Genomic DNA, 15,926 nt, shown 5'->3' on the forward strand with positions numbered 1-15,926 from the left:
TTATGAGTAAATGTCAAAACAGTGTCTCATCCCTCTGCTCCAAACAGCAAAACAAAACAAAACAAGGTCCTTTGTATCCAAGAAGAAAATTATTAGCAGGAAACTGAACTGCTGTCTAACTGCGAGCACGAGCCTTTCTGTTCCAAACCCTAGCGTCCTCCCGGGATATTGGTAATAAATTTGTCAAATCTGTTATTCCTTTGAAAAGGTTGTGCTCCATCCAGAGAGGGAATTGAGTGGGGAATATGTTGCAGGGATCCCTATCATCTGTGCGAAAACACACGACTGTTCCCTCTTCTTGAAATACATCTGACGGAGAAGTGACACTGGGTGTAAATAAGCAGACTTGCCAGCCTTTCTGAGTATGGTTTCACTTACATATGTAACTCAGCATGTGTGCCTCCCTCTTCAGAAGTAATGTGTTGCTGGAGAGGGATGTGTGAATGGCTTAGAAATGCTCAGGGAATTTCCACTAGCAGAGGGTGTGGCAGGTGGGACTGACAGTGGCTCGGAGAGCTTTGGCGTTTCTCGTGCAATTTAGCTTGTGTTTGGTTAGGAGTAAATGCTCGGTTTATTGCAGACCCCCTCTGCCTCTGGAAGCACGTTTCCACCGCTCAGAAACCTTCCCAAAGCTGTATCTCCTCTTGGCTCTGCTCCGGAGCTCGGTGTTCCTGCACACGTTCAAGATTCATTGCCTCCTTAACCTGCAGCCGTGCCTTGGGCCCGTTCCTGTGCGTGGCTGCGCGGCTGGTTTTCCATCTCAAGTGCTGTGCAGGGCTCCAAGTTCGGCTAATTTAATGGGTAAATTCCCTTTGTGCAGCACTCAAATCCCCATTAATTGTGGGGAAGGTAAATGCTCACGTCTCCAAAGCCAGTGGACAGCCGTCCCTTTAGATAATTTGGAGAATACCATGTTACCTTCCAGGATGGAAACTCACCCACGTTGTATGGCAAAGCAGGGGTGCCAAGCACACAGACATGCGTGGGATGCTACTTAAAGTGCTTTAATTGGGCTGGGTTTGGATGACATCCCTTCTGGCCTCGACACGTGGAATATTCAGGCAGAGATGCTCCCGAGGTGGCAGCGGTGGCAGGACCCGTGTCCCTCTTTGGGGAGATGCTCAGGGACGGGGCCACCCGTGTCGGCAGAGGTGTCCCGGTCTGGTGACAGCCGGGTGTGATGCTGACGGCCGGGTTGGCCCCGCTCGTGTCCCCGGCAGGCCCTAATTCCGAGCAGACTCTCCCCGTAGCGGCAGGCAACAAAGTAGATCCGGAAATTCCTGAGCTTTGGGAAGTGGGCTTTAATGTAATTAGCTGCAACAGAAGAAGAGGTCAGATAATAGGGGCAAAGGTTTCTCTTTAAAATGAAAGGGGAGGTAAATGAAACCAGCTGCCCAGGAGCCAGTGCACTGCCTTCATTAAGTACGGTTCGGTGCTTGTGGTGCCAGCAGAAAGCTGTGGATCCTTCCAGAAAAGCATTGCAGGGGTGGCAGGGCAGGGGCGTGCTGCCAGCCCCTCTCCGGCACCGGGGCACCTCCAGCTCAGCCGTGCCCCGTTGTGCTCCCTGCAGTGCTTTTTGGTGGGCTGCTGCCGTTTCTTTGCTCCCAGGCTGTGGCTGCAGCCAGGTTTTAGGGCCAGGCACGGCGTGCTGGCACAGGCCATGGCTCACCCCATGGCTGGGGCCTGCCCACGATGCTGTGTCTGCCTCCGGGGCGATACAGTGGGGCCTCCCCCAGCACGCTGTGCTGAGCCCCTCCTGGGTTCCTGTGGTGTATCTGAATGGGGTTTTCCAGCAGCGGGGTACCCCTTGCTCTGCAATGGGCTCAGCTCTGTACAGCACACCGATCCCTGGGACACCCAAGGAGGCTGCACGTGGCCCTTCCTCAGAGATATGTCTCATCCAGACTTTATTTGTTCCATCCCTCTTTTCCTTAGCCGGCCCTTGTATTCCTGTGGATAGATAGACAGCCTGTCTGCGGGGATGGAGCATCGAACTGGGGGCACACTGAGCCAGCCCTGAGTGCAGCCGCACTACCTAGTGCTCCCTGTACCAGGAGAAACCACGTGCTCTGTGCCCGTGCATCCTTCAGCGCCAGCACCAGTTCCATGTCATACCCAGAACCCATCCATCAGCCCGGGCTGGAGCTGCTCTGCTTGTCCCTGAGCCTCCAGAGACCTCGTGCTGCTCCGGGGGGGGACCTGACCATGCATCTCCTTTGGCCTCAGACCTCAGCAGGGGGGCTGCAGCCCTGGCGCTGCCCCTGCCCCTGCCTGTGCATGGTGCTGTTTCTGCTGCTGCTGCCCGGGGACGTGCTCGGCAGCGCCGGGGCTCTGCAGCTGCTGCTGGCGGTTTCGAAGGTTGGAGCGTTGTGGCTGTTTGGGGTTTTTTTTTGTTTTGTTTTGTTGTAAGTCAAGTGCACTGAGTCATTGTGAATATCAGAAAAGCTGCAGCCTGTGCTCTTGGGAATCATCCACGCCTAACGCTCGCTTCTTCTGCTTTGAGGATCTGTCGCTTGTTTGCGTTCTGTGCAGATTTCTGTGCTGCCCTAGCTGACAGCTGAGGTTCTCTAAAGGAAATGCACTAACATGCCACTAAGCCCACAGCCCGCAGATGACCTCTCTGCCATCAGTGTCCTTCCCTGGTACCAAAGCAGCGCAGACACCCACACCTCTCCTCTCACAGGGCTTGTGCAACTGGTGCCATTTTTCCTCCTAACCAGTTTGGAGGTGTTGAAAGGACTTGTTTTTGTCCCAAAACTTGCAAGGCAGATCTGCAAGAGGTCTCTGGCGATCTCAGAGAAATCCTGGGACTGTCTCCAGGCTCCATGTAAAAACCCAAAGCCACGGTGCTGCCCTCCTTGCTGCCCCGAGGGGCGAGCTGTTAGGTTTCCTGCGACCAAAGCAGGTTGATTTCTGCTTTTCATCCCTGCACCAACCAACAATTTCTCTGTCTGGTTGATGCAGGTGTGAAATAACTGTGAGTAACTCTGCCCCAGGGCTTAAAGGTAAAGCTGAGATCTTGTCCCCTGCTGGCAGCAGAGCTGTAGGTGAGAGCACACCTTGCTGGAGGAGGATCCGACCAGAGGGTGCCAGCTTGCCTTTGGTTTCTGAGGGTCTCTTCTGGGCTCTGAGATTGCGTTGGTTTTACAAGCTGAGCCCACGGGCTGAGGTCTCACTAACTCCATCCTCTCCCACTTCACACAACCTCCCTTTTACAGCCCTGCAGCCAGTTTTCAGCCCAGGTGATGCATGTTTTTTTTTTTGTCCACAGCAGTCCAAAAAATCGTTTCTGTTCAGTTCTTAAGTGCTGTAGTAAAATCCAAACATCTGCCATCCCCAGAGTCCACTGCTTTGTAATTTTGTCTTAAAAAGTGATCTCTGTAAGCCCCCTGGCTGCCTGCTGCTCAGACCCGCTGTCCTCTCGGCAGTCAGCAGCTCGGTGAGCGATGGCAAGCGCTTCCCAAGCCCCCCACCCGGAGATAATCTCTGCCCTTGCAGTCAGCACAGATGTGCCAAAATTTTCTTCCCTATTTCCCCCTGATACAAAACTCTGGGGTGAACCCGGGGTCTGGCTGGCACGATCCTGACTTTCTCTGCGGGACACAGCTGGAACCACGCACCTGGGAGAGGATTTGCAGAGCAGACCTTTGGTGTTTAGGGCATCTGCAAGCTGAGCTGTAATTCGTTCCTGCTCTGGGCTGGCCAGTGCTGGCTGCTCTCTCCCTGCAGCCCTGCACAGCTCCAAGCTTACCCTGTTACCTATCACTGGGTCGGAGCAGTGAGAAGCAAGAATCCTCTCTGAGCATTCATGCATGTTGCACGTGTGCCGTGTGCTCAGGCTGAGGCTGATTTAGGCTGCAGCATCCTTTGGGGGGGGGGCTCCTTCCTCACCTTCCTGCACCCACGTAGAGAGGGGTTTGCTGACAGCGTCTCTGCAAGGAGACATTGCTGCTGCCTCTCGTCTCTGCTGCTCCTAGTCCTAGAGAGACAGCAACGTTCAGCACCAGGCTGTCCAGTGTTCACAAGGGTCTCGCTGTGGGTGAGGTGCTTGTCACAAGGGAATCACCCTGTGAAGGAGCAGGCACCTCCTGAAAGGGGAATCTGCCTTTCTTCAGACCCCAGGACACTGAGGGCAGCATGCAGTACGTACCCACCTGTCTGCAGCAGCATCACCCACAAGATGTGTTACCAAAAAGCCCAGCTGCACTCTTCTGTGTTTATCTCCAAGCTCTGAGCCCTGAGGAAACCTCTTTGCCATTTTTCCAGCTCCAGTGCCAAGGGCGGTAGGGCAGCCCATAGCAAACCCCCCTACCGCTCCCCAGCGTGCCCTGAAAACACCCATGGGGGCAGGTACAGGTGCTGTAAGGTCCGTGCTCCATCACCTCCTTGCTGAGGTGCTGTGCAAGGGGTGAAGGACCCACATAACTCAGATTAACACTAGCCCCCCCCAGCCACTGTCATCCCCCTGCTCCTGCGTCACCCGGCATGGCTCCGACGTGCGCCGGGGCTCGCTGCTGCACACTGCGGATCCGGGAGGAGGAAGTTCACAGAGCTGCTCTTGCAAAAACCATTTATCAGCCAAACGGCTGTCCCTGGGGTGTGTCAGTGCACGCTGCAGCAGGCGTCCTGGTGTCACCAGCAGCCCCTGGGACATCTGCAAGGGGTGCCACTGCTCCTTGTGTGGCAGCAGAGCTGCCAGCCCCGGACACTCACACAGGAGCCTCCAAACAAGGGACGTTTGCACCCCAGGGCAGCCTCCTTCACCTTATATCCCGGAGCCAGGAGCCAGTACTGAGGCATTTCAAAGCCTTCCTCCCACACTTGGAGACAGCTGATTCAGATTATGATTGGCAGCACTAGAGCCGTGTTTTATGTAAGCGAGCACATGGAGAGCAGGAACCATCCCGCTGTATGGGAAGCGCTCTGTGCCATTTCCAGGCCAGCAGGGATCCCTGCAGGAGCAGGACTTCCCTGCAGCATCTGCAGGGTGGATGCAGGGCAGGACGCTGCCTTTCTGCAGAGGGGCACACGGCTGTGGGCTGTGCTGGGATGGAGAATGAGGAAAGTACTGAGCAGGGTTTGCACTGGTGCCCTGGATCCCAAGCCTGTGGACCCCAACATCACCAGTCCTTGCTCAGAAACACCAGCAGGGCTTAGCCAAGAGGCTGCTGGTGCTCAGAGCAGAAGGGAGCGCAGTCTGATGGTCTCCAGGAGCAATGTCAGTGCCCCCGTCTCCTCCCAGGGTGCCCTGATCTTCCTTTTTCCAGTGTGTCTCAGAGAGTGTTTTGCTGTTAGGGATCCTTCTTCTTGGTGTCTATGCAGTGATCTCCTAAGGGGCCCTTCATTTAAGCCTTTAGATGTGTATCTCCCCTTTTGACATCCCATAAAAGCAATCTTCCTGGTAACAAGGAGGCTGGCCCTCTTGTGCACGTGTTTTTTTGAAGCAGAGGGGAGGGTGCTGGTCCTTCAGCAGCCCTGGGTGCTGTCAGTGCTCTTCTGGGTGTAGCTGCTGCTGGAGGAGCAGGGGACAGAGCACCAAGCCTGCAGAGGGGAGCCCAGGAGCTCCTCGGTGCATCCTAGGAGTGCTATCACAGGCACCGTGTCTGAGAGTCCCGTTCTGTGGGCTCTCAGTGCAGAAGGTGCTGCAAAACCATTGGTGTTTTGCTCCTGTCCCTTTGCATTCTGCTCCCAGCATCTCTCTTTCACCAGCAATAGATAAGCAAAACTTCCCGTGGTTTCTGCAGTGTGCAATGCTCCGTGTGCAGGGTGCAACCACCTCACATCCCACTCCAGACACCAAAAGTATCCGCTAGACGTGGGCACAGCCAAAGAGTGCAGCAGGGTCTCTCCTGGAGGAAAAAAGGCTTCTTGGAGCAGGACAGGAGGATGTGGGCTGGGGCAGAGCTCCTGCCAGCGGTCTGATTCTCGCCTTCTTTTTTTCCTTCCAGTTACTACATCGATGGCCGGGTGGCCAAAGTGACCGACTTCCTGAAAACGCGCCTGCTAGACACGCTGTCCGACCAGATCAGGAAAATCCAGAAAGTGCGTGAGTGCAAAGGGTGTGCACAGCGAGAGGCCACGTGCCCACACTGCTGCAGCTCAGCACCCCAACCTGGCACCGCTCAGGGCCCCGTGGGGCTGGCACAGCACCCAGGTGCTCGTGGGGAAGGATGGGGGCAGCCAACAGGAGTGCCCAGGGATGGGAGGGGAGATGGGGCAGCACCACGGCCAGCCCCGAGCAGGATGTGTAGGGTGTCAGGAGGGAAGGTGTGCCAGGATGAGGCAGGACGTGTGGGCAGGCGCTGCTGTGCAAAGCCTTTCCAAAGCAGTCCACTCTCTGGAGTCTTCCACCCAAAAAGGGAGCAGCATATAGAGTGAGTATCCTCCAAACCGTGCTCCCCAGGAAGAGGAGAGGACCAGGAGGAACCAAATCAGCCAGGTGATGACCACAGCCTTGCCTGCAGGGCAGTGGCTCAGGAGAGGACTCGTCCTGATCCCTGCTCTCTGCCCGTGCATGAAGCACTGCTTGCGACGCTGACTGCTGCAATTCCAGGGCGATGTTCGCTAGCAGAGAATCACGGTCACTATGAACAACTGTTTTTTTCCCCCAATGATCGTGTTTTGACTGCGTTATAAAACCCAGCTGTTGCTGTGTCGCAGCCCGCAGCCCTGGCTAGCGCAGCGCGCAGCGAGCCTTCCCGTCCCCGCCGGCCAGGGGTGGCTCCGGCTGCAGCCCCTGTGCATGGGACGGGGGCTTCGAAGGGTCCCTGCTTTGTCTCCTGTAGGCACCAGGGCTGTGGCCTCGCCAGCACAGCTGCCAGTCCAGTAGCTAATGAGGAACGCGTATTAATTGGGGAGGTGATTAAGGACTAGGGGACATGTCCGTCCGCCTCTCTTGTCTAGGTTTTCATCCCATACCAGTCACCACGCTGCTGTAATTCCTGCAGGGAGAGACCATGGGATGAGTAAACAACTCGAAGAGGCCCCGGGAAAGGGGATGTGATGGTCGGCACAGCAAAACTGGGGGAGAGGAGCTGCTTGCCGAGTCCTCCAGCACAAGCTGGGAATCAGCGCGGCATGCGGGAGATCCCCCCATGGCAGGGAGCATGGGATGGGCATGGGGGCGAGCACGGGGCATCACCCCACCCTGCTCCCACATGGAACCAGTGGCACGTGTCCCATATTGGCTATGGAGCCACCACGGGGAAGGGCAGGAGACAGCCAGGATGCATTCATGGGCAGCTGAGTGGTGACAGCCCAGCAGGACGGGGCACAAGCCCTGGGGGTCCCTGGTCCCCATCCAGCCCCCAGCCCGCAGCAGCGAGGAGCTGCCCGCCAGCGGGTGTGGGAGAGGGAAGGGCTCTCTCGGGAATGCCAGTGTGGCTGAGCGAAAGCACAGCGCTGGGTGCTAATAGCCTCCAGCTTGGCTTTGAGTCCGTGCATCCTGCCGGGGCTGATTAGAGCAGCTGGGCTTGTCCACTTCCCTGTTTTATTGCTTCCTCTCCGACTGGGGAAGGTGGCGGGCTTAGATAATTACAGGCAGGATGCCAACACCTCTGGGGCTTCAGTCAGGGATGTCGACTCTCGCAGGCTGTGAGTGGGAGGCAGCCCAGAGCTGGCGTATTTAACAGCTTTGAGGGATCCCAGTCCATCCAGCACATTCCAGCGCTCCTCACTAATGGGGCAGGATCCGTCAGGCTGCGCGGCGCGCTCCTCGGGCCGTGGGGCTTGCAGACATCTGGCTGCGGGAGCTCGTGGCCCGGCCTGGAGAAGCGGGGTTGTCAGAGAGGAGAGGGTTTGTCGCGTGGTGCCGCAGGTTGTTCGGGCTGGGAGAGGGCAGCTCCTGCCACCTGCGCTGTGTCGTTGTGCCCAGCATCTCGCTGGGGCTCTGAGGGGTGGCAGCGTGCCTGGATATGGACATCCCAGCTGTGCCAGGGACCCCGCAGGTGGTGAGGTGGTCCCTGCTTAGCTCTGGTGCTGCCATGCTTGGGGACAGCCACTGTAGTTCCCACCATGCCTTCAAGAGGCTCCAGCTCTTGCCCATGATTCTTGAGCCCTTGATGCTTTCATGCTTGGCTGTGGTGCCGTGTCCCATGCTGCAGAGAGGGTGTGGGTGCTCCCATGCTGGCAGCCACATCCCCTCCCATCGCACGCTGCCCGTGTGCCAACACACCGTGCCCACCTCGGACATAGCCATCCTGTGCTGGAGACAGCAAACCCTGCCCTCCCCCGGGCACAGGAGTGAGGTCTTGTGCTTGCCTTTGTGTCTTGCACAGGTCGTGAACACCTACACACCGGGCAAGAAGATCTGGCTGGAAGGCATTGGCGCTACCTCGGCCGGAGGCATGAACAACCTCTCCGACTCCTACGCGGCCGGGTTCCTGTGAGTACCGCCCGCTCCCCAGCACCAGGGCGCTGCCAATGGGGGGGTGCTGCAGCCGGGGGGTCAGCCCTGTGCCCGGAGCCCCCCTGCACACTGCTTCGTGCCCCAGCAGCAGCCTGGGTGCTGCTCTTTTCTCCGTAGCATCCCTACGACCTGTCTGCCCCGCTGCTCTGTGGGTGAGGGGGCTGCCGGGGACCCCACAACAGTACCCCCAATGTGCCCACAGGGTGTGGGAGGGAAGGGGAGGCTGTGACCTGAGCTCCCCAAATCCGGGGCTTGCACCCCATGGCCTTGCCACCCTCGGCCAGCTCAGGAGCACCCGTGCCCTCTTCCCACTGCAGCCCCATGTCCTTGCATGCGTTCACTCCCTCCTTTGCTCCCTGGGCATTTGCATCTCTCCAGAGCGCAGGGTGCAGGCTGTGGTCTGGAAACCATTTTCCCCGCTCCCCCCGGCTGCAGGTGGCTGAACACGCTGGGCTTGCTGGCCAGCCAGGGCATCGACGTGGTGGTGCGGCACTCCTTCCTCGACCACGGCCACAACCACCTGGTGGACCAGAACTTCAACCCCCTGCCGGTAGGTCTGCCCGGGGGCACTCGCAGAGATGCGCCCTTCTCCTTGATAGTCTTTTTTTTGGGGGGGAGGGAATCTGTTTTTTCTCTTCCTTGCGCAAAGAGCAATGTGTTGCCTTTGTCCCCGACCCCTCTCGCAGACGCCTGGCTTCACCACAGAGAGATCCAGGGCACAGCTGAGGATCCACCTCTGCTTGTGGCCTGTTTGAACTCGGCTCGCAAATGAATTTTTCCAGATCCGTTCCGTTCAGTGTTAATAGGAGGCATTAGTTAATGTCAAGCGCAGCATGTTGGAGGCAGATGGGGGAGCGTTGCCGCTGTGCCTGGAACTTCATCCAGTGCCCAGGGCTCGGGAGCGTGGCAGGGAGGATGGTGACACCGTGGTGACACCAGTTAGGATGGGAGACAAGGAGCAGGGCACAACGGGGACGGGCTGAGGGACAGCCCCAGGCAGGTGCACGCGGCAGGATCAGTGCCAGCCCCATTGCTGGCCTGGGGACAGCAGGGTTGGAGCCTCAGCCCCCACTGCAGGGCTCTGAAATGGAGCTGCAGGGCACGCATGGCTTCACGCGGGGCAGCAGCTCTCAGCAGTGCCCTGCAGCATCCCTCGATCTTCAAAAACTCCTGGGCAGCTGGGGCTTCCCATGCAGAGGGTGCTAATAAAGAAAGCATATGCAAAAGTCTTTTAAAAGCAGCAGGTTTCCTTTTCATCTGTTTATTTTTTTTTCCTTTTTTTCCCCCTTTGGTCTAGTAAATCCCCCACCTTGTAAGCGGAGAAGCTGGCAGGGCGGCTGGGTGCTCTGCACGCCCCGGGAAGGAATTTATGGGGTTGCTGCAGGGCAGCGCCAGGGGAGGAGTTCAGGGAATAAACCCCGGGCTGGCAAAGACAATGAAGGTATTGAGAGTAGATCGTGCTGTTGTTTTAAAGGCAGTTTTCCCAATAAATTAAACACCCCTCACAGCCGCTTCCTCACTCCCCCACATGCTTCAGAGCAGATCCTCTTCCCACCTCGCAGCACCGTGCTCTTGTACAAGTGCCAGTGCTGCTCCCCAGGCCCCTTCCCATGCTTCAAAAGAGCCACGAGCAGGTGCAAATTGGTGCTGGGCTTCAAAGCTGCAGACATGAAAAAAGCCCAGCGAGACCAGACCGTGACCTGCACCGAGGCGCAGCGGCTGCAATTTTCCCGTGGGAGCTATCAGCGGGATGAAAGCGGCTGGATGTACCTGTGCGGGGTCACTGGGCTCTGAAACCCAATCTGGATGTACCTGTGCGGGGTCGCCGGGCTCTGAAACCCAATCTGCCCGTCAGCGGCCGGGACAAAGGCTTTTCCACCAGCAGGCTGGGTGTGAGTTAGCTGGCTGCTGAGAGAAGGGCAGCGGAGTTTCGGGAGCAGGTCACCCCGGGTGCCCAACCACCCTCTCCAATGGGCTTCTCTTGGGACTATTGGGGTACTGAACAGGAGAAACAGGCTGGCACGAAGTGCCTGGACAGGGCACGGATGAGATCAGCCTGGGGAATGTGAATGCTTCTGCTGACCTTAATGCGGCTGATCTCAAGTGCTTTAATGCCTTGTTATTTCTGAGGGAATTTGTTCAGCTATTGGAGAGCTTTTTCTTCTTGAGCGACCGGGGCAGCCAGCCGTAAAATAATCAGGGCTTGACTGCGTGGCACGTGCTCGAGAAGCCCTTCACACAGAGCCCCTGTCCCGTATGTAAGGCTGCACGCACCTAAACCCATCCGAACGTGTGTGGGAGCAGGGAGTGGGGGGAACGAGGGCAGCAGCCCGCTGACATTCACCCTTCACAGGGCAGTGAGTTTGAAGAGCCCGTCTGGCATTTAGTGGCTGTATGCTCATTTTAGGCACACTGTGTGTAATGCTTCCCCCATCTAATATCACTCTGAAACAGTCCCAAATGATGCAAAGCATTTATTCCATTGCAAAGCCCCCCCAGGTAAGTGCGAGCTCTCTCTTTGGGTTGTTAGAGCAGGTTAAACACCCTTGTAGATGCTCCTCCATGTAGCACCCCCCTCTTTTTTACCCATCCTTAGTGCTGATTCCCGTTCCCTTAATGCACAGGGAGAAGTGCTGTGAGGTTATAGCTATGTGTGGAGAAGTTGGGGCATGTTTCTGGGTAGGGCCAGAGCGATTCCAGCCCCACGGAAAGGCCAAAGCTGAAATCCTGACTTACATCTCCCAATAACGTGGCTCCTCTCAGACCTTCTCCCAAAGACTGTAGGTGGTGCGACACTTGGCTCTCCTGCCTAAAGCTTCCTCTCTGTCTGTAAATTTAATACACAGCATACGGAGGCGTGCGAAAGGCCCCAGGGCTGGCGGGGTGAAGCGATGGCAGAGGCTGCCTGCTCAGCTGTGGCAGCAGCAGACAGGGTAATGCTGTGGGGGAATTGATGGTGTCCTTGGGAGAGCAGCGCAGCGCTGCGCAGTGCTCTGCCTGCCGGGGCCGGGATGCTGCGGGTGATTTTTCACCTCCTCTGCTTAGCCCACAGGCACTCGATGGGGAAGTTACTGTCTGTCCCCCCGGCCAGAGCCTCTCCTGCCTCGTGCAGCACAGGAGGGAGCCCCCAGCCAGGGCTGTGGGGGACGCATCCTCTCCCCCTGCACCCAGCCTGGCCCCGCTGCCCCGTGGCCGCGTGCACCCACCCCAGGGCGAAGCGGAGACCCAGCATCTGGGTCCTGCAAATGCTCCCTCTCCCACCTCCCAGCCCCACCAGCTGGCTGTGGGGCCGTGGGGCTCAGCCACACCACGGCACTGACCCGTCTGCACGCTCAGCACTGAGCCACCCCGCTGCCAGGGTCCAGGACCCTCAGCTCGGGGCCGCCCAAATGGGGCCGCGTGGCGCCGGGCGCTGCACAGGCAGAGGGGAAGGCAGCGTCCCAAGGCAGGGAGTGACGGAGGGTGGGGAGAGGGAGCTGGTCCAATGGAGCTCGCACACAGATGGAAGCTGTTCCTCAGGGCCATAAATCTGCAGCGCGGGTGTCTGGCACCCCCATCTGCCCCGCACACTGGAGCACGGGCTCTCGCGCGAGCGACGCCTGCAGACAGGGAAGGGACGGGAGATGCCTCGTGTGGGACGTGGGCTCTGGCTGCGGGACCAAGGGATGAAACCCCAGGCAGATCGAGTGCGAGCGAGGGAAGGGCTCTCCCAGCACAGCTCCGGCCAGAGAGCGGTCCTCTGATGGGCAGAGGGGAAATGGTGCCCTGCAGACATCCCCAGCGAGCTCCCAAACCACGGGTGGGGGCTGCCCAGTGCAGGTCCGAGGGGCTGAGCACCCCTCTGCTGCCTTCAGCCCTGTGCCATGTGCCAAGGACTGCAGCATCCCCTGCTCATCCCCGCCCTCACTGCACTCAGTCTGCCAGGACCTCTGAGCCTGCTCTGAGGCTCCTTTTATCTGCAAACAAGGAGACAGATTTAAAGCGCTTACTCTCTGCTCGCTGTCACATTGGGTTAAGGGGCCTTTCCCTCTTCGTGCGCCATAAAAAAAGCCTCTGAAGTGCGTATGCTTGGACTCTCAAATGCTTCAAAGCCACACTGCTGCTTGCAGCTCGGCCCCCAGACGCTGAGGCTGTGGGACACGTGCAGCGAGGAGCCCCTCTGTGCACAGGCTGTGCGCCCAGCCACCCCGTGCCACCCACCAGCGGGGACAGCGAGGCGCTCCCCAGGGCAGTGCACACTTGCCAGCAGAGCAGAGGGAAGCAGCGTGATGGGGAAGAGCAGCAGAAGAACAGAAAACAGCAAAACAATTTGCATTTGGTTCCCAACACATCTGATCCTGCAGCTCGGCTCCCTTCCTGCTGCCTCCATGGCCTGGACCCTGTTAGGGAGAGGTGATGACAAAGAGGGGTCTGGCTGCTCCTCCAGATGCTCTGCTGGCCGGGAGGGAGCTGCCTTGCTAGGAGACAGCACACAAAGGGCAGCGTTGACCAAGGGCTGCTTCAACCATGCCCAGGCAGTCTGTCCCTTCTGTGCCATCAGTTTTCAGCAGTGGTTCCCATGGCTGCCACATGGATTTTGCCTTAACGTCAGCGTGTGGCCTTTTCCTTTCCCTAACCACGAGGAGATACTCAGCCTGCAGGGGTGGACAGGAGCCAGCCTGAAAGAAGCCCCCATAAGCACACAGGGTGGGCAAGGCAGCTGCAGCAGCAACTCTCCTGCCCCGTGGAGATGCTCCAGCCCTGGCCAGGGCAGCTGGTGCCCACCTTCTCCCCCCTGCCCCTCAGCAGCAGGGCGCTGGGCGAGAAGCACCGTCCAAGAAGCACGCCGAGGACATGTGCAATGTTAAAAGCTGCATCGGCGCAGCCGTGCTGGAGCAGCGACCAGCCGCGTCTTGAACAGGATGCAAGGACCTCCGCAGGGAGAGAGCTCTGGATGCTGCAGATCCTTTAATCTAGTGGAAAAAAGAAAGAACGAGAACCACTGGTTGGAAGCCGAAGCCAGACAAATTCAAGCTGAAAGTAAGGGTTGTTAACAGCGCGGATGTTTAGCTGCTGGAACGGGCTCCATGGGAAGTGGCGGCTTCTCCACCCCGCCAAGCCTCCCGAACCACGGTCACTGCTTCCCTGGAAGGTGCTTTTGCCAAAAACAAGCCATCAGGCTCAGCAGAGGGATGAAAGGGCGAGCTCCTCCGTCCTGCGAGGTGCGGGAAGCCAGATCCCTTATCTCCGTGAGGCTGCTTGGGCTGTAACAATGCTGATCGTGGTGCAGGAATGGAGCAGGCTGTGGAAACCTGAGCATGCCTGAGGGACAGAGGAAGAGGTTGGATGGGTTTAAAAGAGGGAAGAAGCAAGGGGAAGAGGAGAAAAATGTGAGTGCTGATGGTGATGTGGGGCAGACTGGGCACCGTGAGGTCAGCAGTGTCCATCTCAGGTGTCCAGCTGCCTCTGCTGCTTGCAGAGGGGCTGCAGGTCTGGGACTGGAGTTTTTAGGCTATGGCAACCTCTTCTCACGTGTGCGGAGTGCGCAGTTGGACACACTCAGACAGGCTGTAAAGCTGCTTTGCTGCCTGTAGGACAGATCACAGGGATACGCTCCTGCACCCCTCGTAGCGGCCCTGGAGGCAGGAGGATCTGGTTAGCAGCTCTGTCTGAGGGGCTGGCTAATCAGCCACATTTCCAAAAGCTTAAGCTTCTAAAAGCTCCTGCAATGAATTAAAATGTGCAAAGAGATAAAGCGGGACCCTCTGGGCTTTCTCTGTCTGGTGGAAAGCTCTCGGGCCTCCGCTGGCCCCGTGGCACTCAGAAGACGTGGCTGGCCCGAGCCCCACAAATCAGCCCGCGTGAGACAACGGCCCTTCCTGCCCGTAAATCAGCCGTCCCGGCCAGGAGACCTCCTGATGTGCAGGGCGGCTTTGTTCAGGTGCTCCTCGCCTGCAGCTCCAGGGAGGGCTGTAGCAGCAGCACTGCTTAATGGGTCTGCAAAGTAATTAAAGCAAGAAAGCTCCCTCGGATCCCCGGGGACTAATAGCGGACCAGATTCCTTTCTGCTATTCCTCCTCTAACGTTACAGCTGGATAAATGGCTCACAGCAGGAGCCCTCGGCAACTCCAAAACCCCAGTCCTCCCCGCGGTGGGGCTGGCTGGAGCTGAGCACTTCTCCGGACGTGGCCGCTCCATGCAGGGCTCCCTGCACCAGGCTCCGGCGGCTCACTGCAAGGTGGCAGCATTGCCAGGGCATGTGGCAGGGGAAAAAGCCACCCTGGTGGCCACCAAGATGGGCTTCAAGACCAGCTTCTTCCCAAGTTGGTAACCATTTGAACAGAAGAGAAAAGGAGCCGTAGCCGCAGGTGCCCAGCAGCCCCGATGGGATTTTAGTTGGGGCTCGCTCCTGTAAGCGGTCGGAGCGGCCCCAGAGCAGCTGGGGAAGTGCCCGCGCCCAGTGGTTTTGTGTTCGTCATGCTAGGTGCGTGTGCAATTCATCATCCAAATACTCAGTGTCACCAGCTCCTGGTAATTTATTGCAAGGAACATGATTTTGGCCCCTGCTGCAAGCGGGCTTGCGATGACGCGAAAAGCTGCAGCTGTCTTCAGCGCTTCCCTGCAGCAAGCTGGATAGCTCGAGCTCCTCCGGGTCTGCAGAGAAAGGCTCCTCTTCCAGCCCCTGGGTCATTTTTCTGGCCCTCCTTTGAACTCTCTTTGGTATTTCCACATCCTTCTCGAAACACAGGTTTCAGAGCAAGGTATCGCTGCTCTCCCTCTCCTCGTGCAGGTGCTGGAGAGCCTTACTGTCTTGTGGCATCTGCACGTGCTCCTCAGCTGCACCCGAATCTTCAAGGGTGGCCACCAAGTCCCCATGGAGACACTTTGAGTCCCTGGCCGTGGCCTCCGTCGCCCCCACAATTTGTAGGCAAAGGCAGCATCTCGCTGGTGGGAATGTGCAGAGGAGGCGAGAAACCCCACTGGGCTGCTAGGGAGAATTCAGAGCCTGAGCTAACAGGTAGCTCGGGGCGCTGAACTCATTTATTTTCAGCTCACGACCGTGGGGCTAAACACCGCGATCTGTGTTCACCTTTGGCCTTGCCATAAACCCGGGTAATTACTCATCTGTAACGACGCCTGCTAACCAGCACAGCTCCCCGGGGAGCCCTCCGTGCGCCAGGCGCTGCTTATCCTGCCAGCAGCACGCCCGGGCAGGGTGAGCAGCCTCCCGCGACGGGGGAACGCTGGCAGGCACCAAACCTCGGGTGCACAAGTGATGTGCTCACCTCTGCCCACACCCTCACCTCCCCCCTGGGGCCCTGGGTTTACAGAGGAAGCGCTGGCGAGGCTGGTGTGGCACAAAGCCCCGTGGTTTTGGCCAGGAGCAGCGAGAGATGGGCAGGAGGAGGCTTTTCCTCCAGCCCTGTGGCTAAAGCTGAGCCAGCAAGGGGAAGTGGGTTTGGACGTCCCCGTGCTGGGACAGGCGGCACTGCTGGCACGGAGCAGCCTGCTCCAGCAGGTGGGTGAACTCTGGGGGTGC

General features: G+C 58.2%; 1 protein-coding gene across 2 annotated transcripts in view; it reads left to right on the forward strand.

The window, feature by feature from the left end:
• HPSE2 (heparanase 2 (inactive)) overlaps window positions 1–15,926 on the forward strand; it is a 95,532-nt gene that overhangs the window by 76,535 nt on the left and 3,071 nt on the right. For both annotated transcript variants that reach the window (XM_068688228.1, XM_068688229.1), the window contains 3 exons: window positions 5,949–6,042; window positions 8,277–8,383; window positions 8,843–8,957. In XM_068688228.1, the coding sequence (XP_068544329.1) occupies window positions 5,949–6,042; window positions 8,277–8,383; window positions 8,843–8,957 (316 nt within the window). The remainder of the gene's footprint in view (window positions 1–5,948; window positions 6,043–8,276; window positions 8,384–8,842; window positions 8,958–15,926) is intronic.

This window comes from Anas acuta, chromosome 7 (assembly GCF_963932015.1).
Source record: "Anas acuta chromosome 7, bAnaAcu1.1, whole genome shotgun sequence".
NCBI classification, from domain to species: domain Eukaryota; kingdom Metazoa; phylum Chordata; class Aves; order Anseriformes; family Anatidae; genus Anas; species Anas acuta.